General features: G+C 51.6%; 1 protein-coding gene across 7 annotated transcripts in view; it reads left to right on the plus strand.

Moving 5' to 3' along the window:
- Positions 1-13,125, plus strand: part of BAIAP2 (BAR/IMD domain containing adaptor protein 2) — a 50,725-nt gene that overhangs the window by 26,249 nt on the left and 11,351 nt on the right. For all 7 annotated transcript variants that reach the window (XM_054393996.1, XM_054394001.1, XM_054393998.1 and 4 more), the window contains exon 7: positions 10,958-11,110. In XM_054393996.1, the coding sequence (XP_054249971.1) occupies positions 10,958-11,110 (153 nt within the window). The remainder of the gene's footprint in view (positions 1-10,957; positions 11,111-13,125) is intronic.

The raw sequence follows: 13,125 nt of genomic DNA on the forward strand, positions 1-13,125 counted from the left end.
GTCTGCTGGAGGGGCTCTGAACGTTGGTGGCACTTCCCTCGCCAGGGCTGTGTACAAGGTGGCATTTCAAGTAATTGGCAGAGAGCTACTGTGAAGGTTGTGCTGGGGAAGTGACATTCGTAACTGCACTAAAATTTGGGAAGTCAGTCACTCCCTTTGTGGTGTGAATCAGAATAAGCACTGAAGGAGCTAAAAATGCACCCATAGTGATCGGTGTGCAGCTCCTCTGTTGAGCTGGAGCAGGTTAGTGAGCTGTTTGCAGGGGGCACAGCTGTCTGGAATGTTGGGGAAGGTGCTGATGCTCACCAGAACCAGCTGTCCTGCCTGCCCAGGTGGGAGCTGATATGTTCTTGAGAGCTGAGCAGCTTAAACCACTTCTGAGCAGCAGCAGTGTCCCCACAAACCCTGGCTCTGAAATTCCTGCTGAGCAAGAAAGGCTCTGTTAGGCAACAAGCCTTGGCATGGGACAACCTGGAGATCAGACCTTGGTTACTCCCCACCTGCAAAAGCTGCTGATAGTGACAACAGGAGGAAACTTCTGCCAGAGCCTGTCCTCTCCTGATGAATCCCTCCAGGCTACTGCTGCGCAGGGATCCCCATCCCACACTGGGAATCGGAGGAGGGAAAAATTCATCCCAGCATTGGGCTTTACATAGCTGGGATAGGAGCGATGGCTTGATCCTCCTGCTGTGTTGTGGCAGGGATGGCATAGTCCTGTTATCAGGGCTGCTCTGGGCAGGGAGACAGGATCAAGCCTTTCATTCGCTTAATCTTTCAGCAGTAAGTATTTAGGAAGTGCTTATCTCTGAAAAAGCCTTCTCATGTCTTTTGGGCTTAAAGAGCTATGAGACTCCTCAACTGCTGCTTCTCATTTCCACCCTCCACCCCTCCCAGATCAAAATACAAAGTTAAATTGCTGAATTCAGCCAAAAGGGCACTTTTCCCTCTGTTCTCTACTGGCTGCAGTGCTGGTGTTTCCTTTCTACAGAAAAAGAGGCTGTTTTGGGCCATCATTGATGCTGTTCATCCCTTTGCTTGGACACTGGAGAGCTTGGGGATTGCTGCAAGGGTTGGTCCAGCCCAGAGCTGCACAGGTGTTGGTACCAGCCCAAGGAGGGGGTGTAGTCAAACCAGGCTTAGTGAACCAGGAGCATCTGCAGAGCTGCTGATGTTGCATTGTGAGGGCTTTGCTCCACGAAAGTGTTTCTCAACTGGCTAGGAGAAGCACACACTTCACCCTGGGGAGCTGATACTTCAGTTTGTTGAGCTGGCCCAAGGCCACCCCTGCGGCCAGTTTGTAAAAACCTCCAGCAGCCTCCTTGGAGGTAGCTCATGGTGCTTGTGGGAAGCTAAGACTTCATCAGGCTGGTGCCTGGGGACTGCAGACAGACCAAACAACTGGAGGGAACTCTTCTAATGGACTGCTGCAGATTGCTTAATGGGAGAAGCTGCTGTTGATGGAAACGTCCTGGTAGCTGCCTCAGCCATCTCTTCAATAAAGCAGTAACATGTTATTCTTCTCTTGAAGACTCATCCACTTAAGCTACTGTAGCAGTCAGCACCCAAAGTCTGGTGCTCTGTCATCATTTCTTTTCATATTGAATGCCATGGGAAGCAGAACTGCTCCTTTCTGCCTGTTCACGCCTTGTGGAACGACCACGTTGTCATCACCTGCCAGCACGATGGATGGGTGAGATGTGTGGTGGGAGAGGCAGTGCTGGCCTCCTTTGGGGAGCTCTGGGACACTTTCTGTAGCATCACCTTCATCTGCAGAGGTGAGAGGAGATTTGGGGCTGCTCAGGCTCTGATTTGCAGTGTGGCAAAGGACAGACTTCACCTGCTCTAAGGTACCAGCGTAGCTCAGGCTCCATCTAGATTGAACAGAAAGCCCAGTAGAACAGCCCAAACATCTCACCTGGGATTTTTCAGTTCACATTCCCCCCTTATAAGGCAGAAATAAATGCTGATATTCAGCCAGCACTGCATGGAACTTGTGGCTGGTGAGCAGTAGCTTTGGGAACATGGAAGCTGTGGTCTGCTCAGGAGAAGGCAGTGGGACAGTACTCATGAGCACTTGCAGGAGGCTTCTCCTGAGCTGCATCAGCATGGAGAGAGCTGATCCAGGCTTGTCTGCAAGTCCCACATCATCTGGCCTCTGTCTCTTGTGCTTGTTTTGTGGTGTTTAATAGGTGAGGACAGGCATTGCAGGATTAAAATGGGGGAGGATTTAAAACACCTTTGTGGTTTGCAGTGAAGACAACTCACGTAGCTTAAAAACAGCTCCAAGAGCAGCGAGGCTGCAGGAATGGTTTTTCCATCTCCAAAGCTTTGTCTGTCATGGTCAAGGGAGATGCTGTGGTTGTGGGTTGTTGCTGCTGAATGTCACAATAAAGCCAGGCTTTTTATTCCTTATGAATCAGCCCCGAGCTCTTTTGTTACACACGAGGAATGAAAGCTGGGCCAGCTAACTGCCTCAAATGTCTCATCTTCCTTGTGTAGTCACCGAGGGGGTTTTTCAACCTGTGTTGAAAACCAGGAGAATAAACCAATTCCATTCACTGCATGTCTGTATGAAGAAGAATGAAAACAATATTAAGATTAAACAATCACCAAGGAAGCGAAACTGCTGTAATTGCATTGAACGCTGGTTGTGATCAAGCTATGAAATCAAGGTCACGATGAGTTTAGGACCTTGATTGAATCAGCAGCCCAACAATGAAGTTATGTTGGTTCCAACTATTTATCAAATCATATTAGTGCTGTGAACAATTGGATTTCTCCACTGGGCTGAGATGAAGCCGACTGTAATTCATCCTAAAGAGCCAAGCTGAAGCCGTCTGGGTGTGCGGTGGAGAGCTGTGACTGACCTGGGGAAAGGGCCTTTGTGTGACTCTGCTGGCCAGCAGCCACCCCAGTAACTCCAGATGGGCAGAAGAAGCTCCCTGCTTCTCCCATCCCTGTGAGCTCCCTACTCCCAACCAGGAGAAGCAGGCTGAGGAGACTGGGCTCAGCTCCTGTGTCTTCTGCTGTCCACACCTCCACCTGCTCCTTTGGGAATGTTTTAAGTATTAAACACCACTGTGCCAAATAACCTGGTGAGGTGGGTAAGAATTTTTTGTAATTGAAACCTCATTTTGATATTCCCACCAGGAGAAATAATTTTAGGTATAGGTCAAGAAGTTCTAACTGACAAGGAGATTGCACAAACCAGGTTACAAGAGCTTATGTAAAAGTCAGAGAGGGAAGAATTATGTAAAAGCTCAGTGGCTGCAGGTGACTCCAGGTTTTGGTGTGCTTTACGCTGAGTTAGGCTTGGTGTCCAAACCCAGCAGGTGCAGGGAGAGGAAATGCTTGATGGGAGATGGAGTCACTGTCTCTGGAGGTGTTCAAAAAGGTATAGACATGGTTCTCTGGGACATGGTTTAGTGGCCATGGTGGTGTTGGGTCAATGGTTGCACTTGAGGATCTTAGAGGTCTTTTCCAACCAATGTAATTCTATGATTCTCTGATAGGTCTGGGACTGACTATCAACATAGGCAGCATGCATGTGTCCTCCCTGCCCTGGGCAAGTTGAGACTGAGGGATCCCCAGCCCAAGTGCCTGTGTGACTTGGTGGCATTATCTGCTCATGTTTCAGGACCTTACCAGAGAGCTCATCCCCTGTGGGGTTTTTGTCTCTTTCTCCACCAGCTGTAAACTCATGTGCTGGTGATGCTGGCAACTCTTACTGTGAGGCTGTAGTCCTGAGTGTCTGCAGAGGCTTTGGGTGTTGGTGGGGTTTTGGCACACCTTGCTCTGGCAAGGTACTGGACCCTTTTCTCTCCAGGCATGATGCTGCAAGAGCCATTGTGCTGCAGCAGCTTCTTCAGACTTTGTGGTCTGTGAGTATCTATGAAAGACACAGCACCAGGAGGAAAGTTTCTGTGTTCTCCTTGCTGTGACTGTGGCCAGGGTGGGTTGGCTCAGCCACGGTGGCTGGCTGGCAGCATCCCTCCCACCCTGGCTGAGCTTCAGGCTCCAGCACAAAATGTGGTTTCCTGATAATGGCTCCACAAATCTATAAGCAGCTGCTGCAATTGTGCAGAATGAAGTCTTGAGCTTCAGCTCTGGACTGTGTTCAATAGAAGCATTGACCTCTGGAAAGCTGGTCCCTTGGTCCCTGTGCCTGTGCAGATCAAGGCCATGTCTGAGTGTTCTGATACCAAACTATAAGAAAGGTGGGGCCAGACCTTTTAGCAGGGCCTTTTGTGACAGGACAAGGAGTGATGGTTTGAAACTGAAAGAGGGAGATTTAGACTCCATACAAATTGTTTGCAGTGAGGGTGGTGAAATACTGGCCCAGGTTGCCCAGAGAGGTGTGGTAGAAGCATTCCAGGTCAGGCTGGACAAGGTTCTGAGCAACCTCCTTTAGTTGGAGATCTCCCTGCTGACTGCAGGGGTGATGGACTGGATGACCTTTAAAGGTCCCTTCCAACCCAAAGCATTTTGTGATTCTTTTCGTCTGGGCTGCCTGAAATGCCTCTTCTGGAAAGCTCATCCCTTGATCCCCCCATGTCTGTGTGGATCAGGGCCTCATCTGATGAGCGTTTTGGTACCAAAGCTCATGAGCAGAGCTGTTGAGCTGAGGTGTCCCTGTATTGAGAGGGAGCATTTTAAGCAGCTGATTGTGAAGCCCCCGCAGAGCTGGCTGCAGAAAGCAGTTGCCTGCTGTTTGCTCTGCACCCTTTATGTAAGCTCACATGTGTGAGTGGATGCTGCCTGAGAGGAGCCGTGAGAGGGATGAGGCTGATGCCCCAGCGAGCAGATGTGTGAGACAGGCAATGTAACACGGGGAGACAGCCCTTCTCAGGGGAGGAAGGGAAGGCTGGCATCCTCAGCTCAGGGCTGTGGTTCCCTGGGATCTGCTCTGGGAATGATTTCACCTTCGATAAGCATCAGGTCGGCAGCGTCCGGAGGAGACGTTTGGCTGCAGGGTGGAGGAGGCTGGTGGACAGCACAGTGCCAGCACTGGAAGATCTTCTTGGCTGGAGGTGTTGGTGCTTGTGTAGGACAGAGAAAGGTTGTCTTCTCCCTGGGAAAGGTGCAGAGCTTTGGGGTGGCCATGTGGCAGGTGCACAGAAGCCATCCAACAGCAGCAGCAGGGGATGCCATGGCTTTCTGGTGCTTTGGCCTTGCAAAAGGCAGTGACATCTCTTGGCTCCCATGGTGACACACATAGAAGTTTTCTAATGCAGAAGAGGGTTTGGTCTGTTGCTTTATTTTGCCTTATTACAAGAGATGTTGGGCCACCTCCGGCTTGTTTCCAAGCCCTCATCTCCTTCCTGGCCTTGTTCTGATAGGAAGAGCTGCTCACATGCTAGGGCTTGAATACAGAATCACTCTGGCTAAACAAATCAACCTTCTCTTCCATCTGTAACACACTTGGTCAGTGGTGGAGGTTGGAGGGAGACAGGAGGGGATGGCATCTTCCCTGAGTCACCTCCAGGGTCCACCAGCTTCCACACAAAGGAGTAAATTCTGGGAATGAGCGAAAATTGTCCCCTTCCCCAGGAGCCATCAGGACTGAGGATCCCCAGGTTGCTTTTTTTCCCCCCTTGGTTTGGCTATGTGCTGTGGTAGGGTTTCAGCATTTTTTTCCTTGAGTCTTTTCAACAGCTTAGATGTCCTTCCTCTGTTAATCAGCCTAACTTCATTCTTATTTTTATCCCATTACTTTCTAATCATTCTCCCTTGTGGTTCACTAAATAAATCCTCCCTTCTCTTGGTGTTCATTCCTTCCAGGTATTTCAGCCTACTGCATCAGTCTGGCAAAGTCCTTTCTCTTCCCCTCTTATCATTGTATCTTTTCCTTACTGCTCTGTGGAAGATGAGAGCCTGCTGATCAGAGCCAGTATAGAGGCATCATTCCCTCCTTGGTCAGCATCACTCCCAATGCCAGCTGGAAGCATGTGCACCACATGCTCCCCTGTGGTGTTGCTGGTTTTCTTGTCTCAGAACTCTCACTGTGCCCACAGTGATCAGGTGGGGGACCCCAGGAAGGCTTTTACCTGTTCTTGAATCTCTTGTCCCTGGAACTGGTCCCTCACTCTGTTACTAGCACTGGCAAACGCATCTTATGCCTGATAAAGGTCTGTAATGATGTTTTCTTCAGTCATGCTCAGTGCAGTAGTGATTAGCATTGCCCTTGGCTCATTTTTGTAGCAGTTTGCGTGCTCTTGACTTGGATAGAACAGTTTGAACTAGTTTTTATCCATGAAGGATGGTTGATTATTAAAGGCTTGACTGAAGTTCAGTAATGATGTTGCAGTTTCACCTACAATAACTGCACTGACAGTAGCATGCACTTGAAAAGTGCTCAGGTCCTGACATTTCTTGGCTGTTCTTTCATCTTCACACACCTCCAGCTGTCAGCTTTGGAGTGGCACAGGGAAGGTGTTAGTGTAAGCAGCAGGGCTTTTGTGTGCCCTGTGCCAGGGCTGACATTGACTGTTTGAGCTGGGGATTTTGCAGCATCTTGTTTCTTCTTTCATGTTTTGTTGTCCCTCATTTACCGTCTGACCCTTTGGGGAAGCTTGCTGTGGCTTCTGCAGATTGCCCAGCTTTAGCTGGACCCTGCATGGCCAGAGCTTTGCTCCAGCATCAGTCAATTCCCAAGCATAAGGCAGCCAGGAGAGGTTGAACTTGGGGGGTCTCTGGCTGAGCCACCACCCCTGGGGCAGCTAGGGCTGCAGTGACCAGACTCCTCCTCCCCAGGATCACTGCCTCCCTGGGCCAGGCAGGAGCCCAGGCTCTTCTGGCTCTCGGCACTGAGCCGTGGCAGCATCTTAAGCCAAGCCCTTGGTCCGGCTGTGCCCAGCGCTGCCTCGTGCTGACATTGTTAATTAGGTCAGCAGCTCCTGGTGAATTGGAAGTGGATGTGTTCAGAGGTGGGGGGGCACGGGGGAGTTATTTGAGGCCTCTCCAACCTAGAAACCCAGAAAAGGTTTCTGGAGCTGTTGGGTGGCTCCAGCGTGTGCGCTGGCTCTCGGCATGGTCACCTCAAGCACCACCCTGGCCAACTCCCTGCCCCTCTGGGAGCTGCAGTTGCAAATGGTTATATTGGTGGGTTTTTTTTCTCCTTTAAACTGAGAATTTTATGATGCTTAAAATCTGACTTTGAAGCTGACAGCCTAAATCAAGGTCTGCATTTAAAAAGCAGTGCTTGGGCAGTGTATGCTTGTTGGTGTGCTCTTTGGAGGGGATGCTGCTGAGCTGTGGAGCCCAAGCATGCAGAGACTGGCACAGAGGCACCTTCCTCTGGCCCTTAAACCAGTTATCAGGTAGTGCTAATCTGGGAAATGCATTTGGCTGGGGTTCAAGATGTGGGGAGTAGATGCAAGATCCCCCCCCATCCCTGGGCAGAGGAGCTGTGAGCAGCAGCCATGACCCTGACAGGCACCTGACCCACAGGTAAAGCACTGCTCAACAATCAAAGCCAACACTTCTCCTTGGCATAGAGTAGTGAGATCTTAACATCCTGCTTTGCCTGTTCCTTTCCCCTGTGCATCTGTCACATTCCACAGGGTTTGTATTTAAATTGTCTTTTTGTGCCCTCAGTTGAAAGCCCAATTGTCATTTTGAGCAAATCCTAACCCAAAACTCTCTCTAGCAAGCAAGTAGCGTTGCTGGCCATTTTGTCATGTAAAAACCTGTTAAAAAGAAATATATATATGTGAAAAGAAAAGAAAAAAAAATCAAGGCTGTGAATAAATCAATGGCACGTCAGGCATATTTACATAAAGTATATAAAGTGCTGAGAATACTAAATTTAGAGCACAGGCTTCTGTGCTTGCAAACCGACATGTTCCAACAGGCTGCAGCCATGAAGGCGAGCCTGCCTTCAGCAAAGTAATTACCAGTGTACCTGAGGAGGGAGATGGGAATCAGGGATGTAAAACAAGGCTTCAAGTTGTGTGTTTCAATCGTGATTGAAAATCTGACACGGCTCAGGGAAGGAAGAATTCCCCCCTGCCCCATTGTGGTGTGTTGGGGACTGGAGCTGGGTCCTGCCTGGGGACTGTACCTGGGGCATGGCTCTGTCTTACCTGGGGAAACCAGGATGGTGGTGGGGAAGGTCCTGGTGCTGCTGAACTAAAAGAGCTGGCAGTGTGGACTTGTTTCACTCCTCACCTTCTTGTTCTTGATTGGCCCAGTTAGTAAATGAAGCAGAGTGAGTTTAGGGTGTGCTCTGCTATTTCAGGTGCCGTCAGGGTTGTTTCCTTCCAGAAACAGGGCTCTGGGGGTGGGGGAGCATCGTCCCACTGCTTCCCTCAGGAGAGAAGGGAAGGAGACACTTTCAGGACCTGCCTGTGGTGCAGTGGTTTGGGGACAGTGGATCTTGGTCTGCCCCAGGTGTTGCTACCTGTGGTGTGGTGACAAAGTCTGTCAGTCCCAAGTACTGCATTGGAGAGGTTGGGGCACCAGCGTCTGGAAGAGCCATTGACTCTCCAGGCTGGGACAACCTTTCCTCTCGGCTACCCATTGCTGCTGCCAGGCTGATGCTGCTGGGCTGTGTCCCTGTGCTGTTCTTGGGGCTAATAATACCCAGGAGGAGGTGGCTGCCCTGAGCCCACTCCGGGGAGCGATGTGTTCCCCGCCGGTGCCGAGCGTCCTCCCACGGCCGCCTGCTCCTGCTCGCCCGCACGTGCCCAGGGCTGCTGCTGCTGCCTCTTCCCAGTGCCTCTCTGCCTGCTGCTGGCTTTCCTTGTGCCCTCTTCTCTTGCCCAGTCTGGCTCAGCTGTCCCCACAGCTTCACTTGGAGGTGATGCAGATGCCTCCTTTATTTCTGCTTCTGTGCCCAGTGGCATCAGCTCACTTCCCTTCATTTATTTCTGTCCCAAAACGCCGGCATTTGTACTGGATTTTCTCATCTGAGGAAAAAAATTCTCCCTGAAATGAGGTAGTTGGTTGCAAACTGGATTTTTACTGTTTTCTCCTTGACCTCCTTTCCTATGTTGGTGCAAGTGGGGAAATCCAAAACCTCATGGGTCTGGCCTGTGCTCTGCACAGGGTTTGTTCTTGAGGGAGGATGCTCTGAGCAGGATGGTAGCAGTAGGAGCTCCAGCTCTGAAATAAGCCTCCTTTGAAGTCTGGGATGTCACTTAATCTTGCTGCTTTTGTTGAGGTTTGTTCCATTTTATGTCTGCTAATAAATATTGTAGCATGCTAAAAATAACTGTTAAACATGAAGAAAGAAGTAAAGCTGCTTTAGGCCCTGAATTTCCAGTTTTTAATTTCCTTCTCAAGGAAGCTCAGACCTTCTGAAACAGGTTTAGCAGTGCCTGGGCTGTATGGTTGGTTGTGGCTTTTCAACTGCTGTCCCAAGAAAAAGCTGGTGGCAAGGAGCTGTCATGGAGCAGAGCAGCAATGAGTGAGAGATGCTTCTGAAAGGCTTTGTGGCTGCTCTCCCAGTGCAACATCAAGGGTGGGAGCTCCGTGCAATGTAGCTAGGGCCATCTCAAGAGGATCAAGGGACCGTGGCTGCACTGGCAACTGGGGATGTCCCATGTGTTCAGGGTGCTGACTGCGTGGCTGAGCAGCAGCCCTGCAGTCCTGGGTATTGTTCTGGAACCCTTCTATGTACCACATTCAGCAGCCTGAGCTGCTGGGTTCCCCCAGCCTAGCTCTGTGTGCCATTTTCATGCCCTGTATGGCACTGGCAAAGCTTCTACCATGCTGGCAGAAGTCACAAGTACAGCAGGAGCCTGTGCCAGCAGAACAACTTCATGCTGCTGTCTGTGGTGTGTCTGCCTGGCATTGAGAAGGGTCCTGGTGTTGGCACAGCCCTGGGGTGCAACGTGCCAGGGGAGGTCTAGGCTGGATGTTAGGAGGAAGTTCTTCACAGAGAGAGTGATTGCCCATTGGAATGTGCTGCCCAGCAAGGTGGTGGAGTCATCATCCCTGGAGATGTTCAAGAGAAGCCTGGATGAGGCACTTAGTGCCATAGTCTAGTTGATTGGATAGGGCTAGGTGATAGGTTGGACTGGATGATCTTGGAGGTCTCTTCCAACCTGGCTGATTCTAAGATTGGATTCTAAGATTCTAAGATCAAAGGTTGGCCACCCTGGCAGCCCCCTTGATGCTTGTGGCCAGGAGGGAGGTCCTGTCCACACATCCCCTGCACCACTTACCATACAGCTGACTGGCAATTGCAAACTGAAAGCTAACACTTTAGATGTGGCTGATCACAGGATGTTAGGGGTTGGAAGAGAACCTCTGGGTATCTTCAAGCCCAACCCCCTGCCAGAGCAAGACCACAGAATTTAGCACAGGTCGCACAGAAACACATTCAGGCCCCATCCCCGGAGGCATTTCAAAGAGGCAGAGATGCTGAGGGACATGGGCTAGCCCCCAACTTGGTAGAGTTAGAGAATGGTTGGACGTCATGGTTGTGTGTGATGAAGTTCGTGTCCTGTCCCACCACAGCCCTTGGCAGTCCAGCCCTGCCCATCCTTGTGGGCACTGATGGGCGGTAAGGAGCGATTCAGCAACGAGGGGGTGCTGGAGGTGTTCCAGCCTGGGCTGGATTTCATGGCACTGCGGTGCCTGAGAGGGACGAGTAGGGGCTGGGGGGGCTGGGGGGCAGGCTCCCTGGGCTCTGCCAGCGGTGCCCGTTTGGTGAGAGGGAAGCTGCTTGCGGTACAGCTCGTCCTGCCGCCCGCGTGGCTCTCAGCCCACACGCTGAGTCAGCGCCTAGCACGGGGGCCTCCGATGAGTAAGGGCGGGGTGGAGGGGCTGTGCAGGCTCCTGTGTGCCTGTCCTGTGCTGGGGGGCGTCCCTGAAGGCACCCTGTCTGCCACCCCCTCACCAATCCCACAGCTGCACTGCTGACTTCTCTCTTGGAGGATGCTGCATTGTCCCCTGCATTTGGTGGGCAAAGGGACTGAGGCAGCCACCTCTCTGCTCCTTTCTGTTCTAGTACATCGAAGCCATCAGCAACAAGCAAGGTGAGCTGGAAAACTACGTCTCTGATGGCTACAAGACAGCTCTCACAGAAGAGAGGAGACGGTTCTGCTTCCTGGTAGAGAAACAGTGTGCAGTAGCAAAGAGCGCCATCACCTACCATGCCAAGGTGAGTTGGAGCCACTGGGCTGCAGGTCCCCCTGCCCTGTTGCCAGGTGGATGGATGCTCTTGTCACCACCAGCTTCCTATAGAGCAGGTGGACACTCTGAAAGCCACAACTGGTGGCTCACAGGGCAGAGCAAGGTATGGGAGACCTCCTTGTGACCTTCTAGTACTAGTAAGGGGCCAATAAGAAAGATGGGAACAGGCTTTGTAGCAGGGCCTGTTGCAATGGGGCAAGGAGTGGTAGATTTAAACTAAAAGAGGCAGGTTTGGACTAGAGAGAAGGAAAGTGGTGAGGGTGGTGAGGCACTGGCACGTGATACCAAGAGAGGTGGAAGATGCCCCATCCCTAGAACTGTTCCAGGTCAAGTTGGATAGGTCTCTGAGCAACCTGATCTAGCTGGAGATATCCCTGCTGACTGCAGCAGGGTTTGGGCTAGATGACCTTTAAAGGTTCCTTACAACCCAAACCATTCTATAATTCTATACCAATGGATGACCCACAGACAAGGTACCCTGGGAGACACATGTGCTCCCTGGCCGGGAGAGGCAGATCTGCCCTCCCAGCTGCACCCTGAGCTGCCCTGACCAGGAAGGACATCTCATGGGTGCTGCTGTGCATTTCCAAGCAGAGATAGGTGGGGACTGACAGTGATCTGCTCAAGTGCCAATGCGGTGGTGCCAATGGCAGAGTCTGGAAGCTTATCCTACCATCTAACATGCAAAGGTGGTGCCAGTCCTTCCATGGTGTGACCTGCACAGGAGAGCTGACAGTAGGTGCACAGGGTTGAGTTTCTCTCCCTTACATGTCATGGTCACTTAGGGCTTTGTCCTAGCAGAGACTCCACATGCTCCTTGGACATCAGCTTGTGGGTTGCAAAGCAGAAGGAATGGAGAGCAGCAGCATTGCTGCTCGGAGTCGGAGTCAGTGCTGCCCACCTGGAGGGCTCACACCAATCCTTACCCCTCATCTCTTAGCAAGGACAGGATTAAACCACAGATGAAGCTGTTGCTCCAAACCCCTTCTTGCCCATTCCCAGGCAGATCTTACCTCCTGTGCCAGGGGCCGGAGCTGCTGCCAGCCAGCCTGGGGAACGGCATCCCCCTGTGCCGGCCCAGAGCAGAATCCATCAGGATGAGGGTTGGGAATGCCGGCGCTGCTCCCGCAGCCTCCTGCTCTCGTTCTGGTTGTTTCCCACCGCCACCCCCCATCGCTCACAGCACCCATCTGTCACCACCATGCTTGGCACTTGGGAGCAGGAGAAGGAGCTTGGATTAGTCAATGCTGTGCTGCAGACTGGATCAGTGCTGGGCATATGTGAACTCCTCCTGCAGTGCAGGAGGAGGAAAAAAAAAAAAGCAACAATCCCTTGAGGAATAGGGGATCAGCAGGCACGAGGGTGCTGGCACTCACAGCATGGCTGTGGCACAGTGTAACCAAAAACTTGCAGCATTGCATGGAGGGTGATTTTTTTTTTTTTTGCAGCTCTGCAGGCGACTCGTACAGGGCATGGTGGGTGTATGTGAGATGTGGGTGCCTGGCCCTGCACCAGCCTGGCAGCCAGCGTGGGCTGTGCCAGCTAAAAACACCCTCCTGGAGGATGCTGCCAGCAGCCGTGGTCTGGGTGGCGAGGTGGCTGAGAGTGGGGAAATGTTCTGGGACTTAGAAACTGTCTTTAGAGGGGGTTTTGATGTATGAGGACTGAGATGTCTCCAGGTGAGACTGGTTGCAAAGCTGTGCATAGGTGTGGGGTCACCCTCTGCTGTGGGGTGAGCCTCAGGTGAGCTAGCCTTCGGGCAAGTTAGCCAACAGGCTCACCAGAGCTGCTCCTGTGCAGCTCCTCATGCCATGCTTCCCAAGGAAACATTTAGGCAGGTGGCTAGGGTCTGCATAGTGCTTGACTGGAAAACATCAGGTGTTTTGGAACATCTGCCTCAGTGTCACATGGTGGAATACTCATTCTTGTCTGTGTCAGCTGAATAAGGGCAAGTTCAGCTCCATCTTTTACTCCCCCTCCCCA

Source organism: Indicator indicator, chromosome 29 (assembly GCF_027791375.1).
Source record: "Indicator indicator isolate 239-I01 chromosome 29, UM_Iind_1.1, whole genome shotgun sequence".
Classification (NCBI taxonomy): domain Eukaryota; kingdom Metazoa; phylum Chordata; class Aves; order Piciformes; family Indicatoridae; genus Indicator; species Indicator indicator.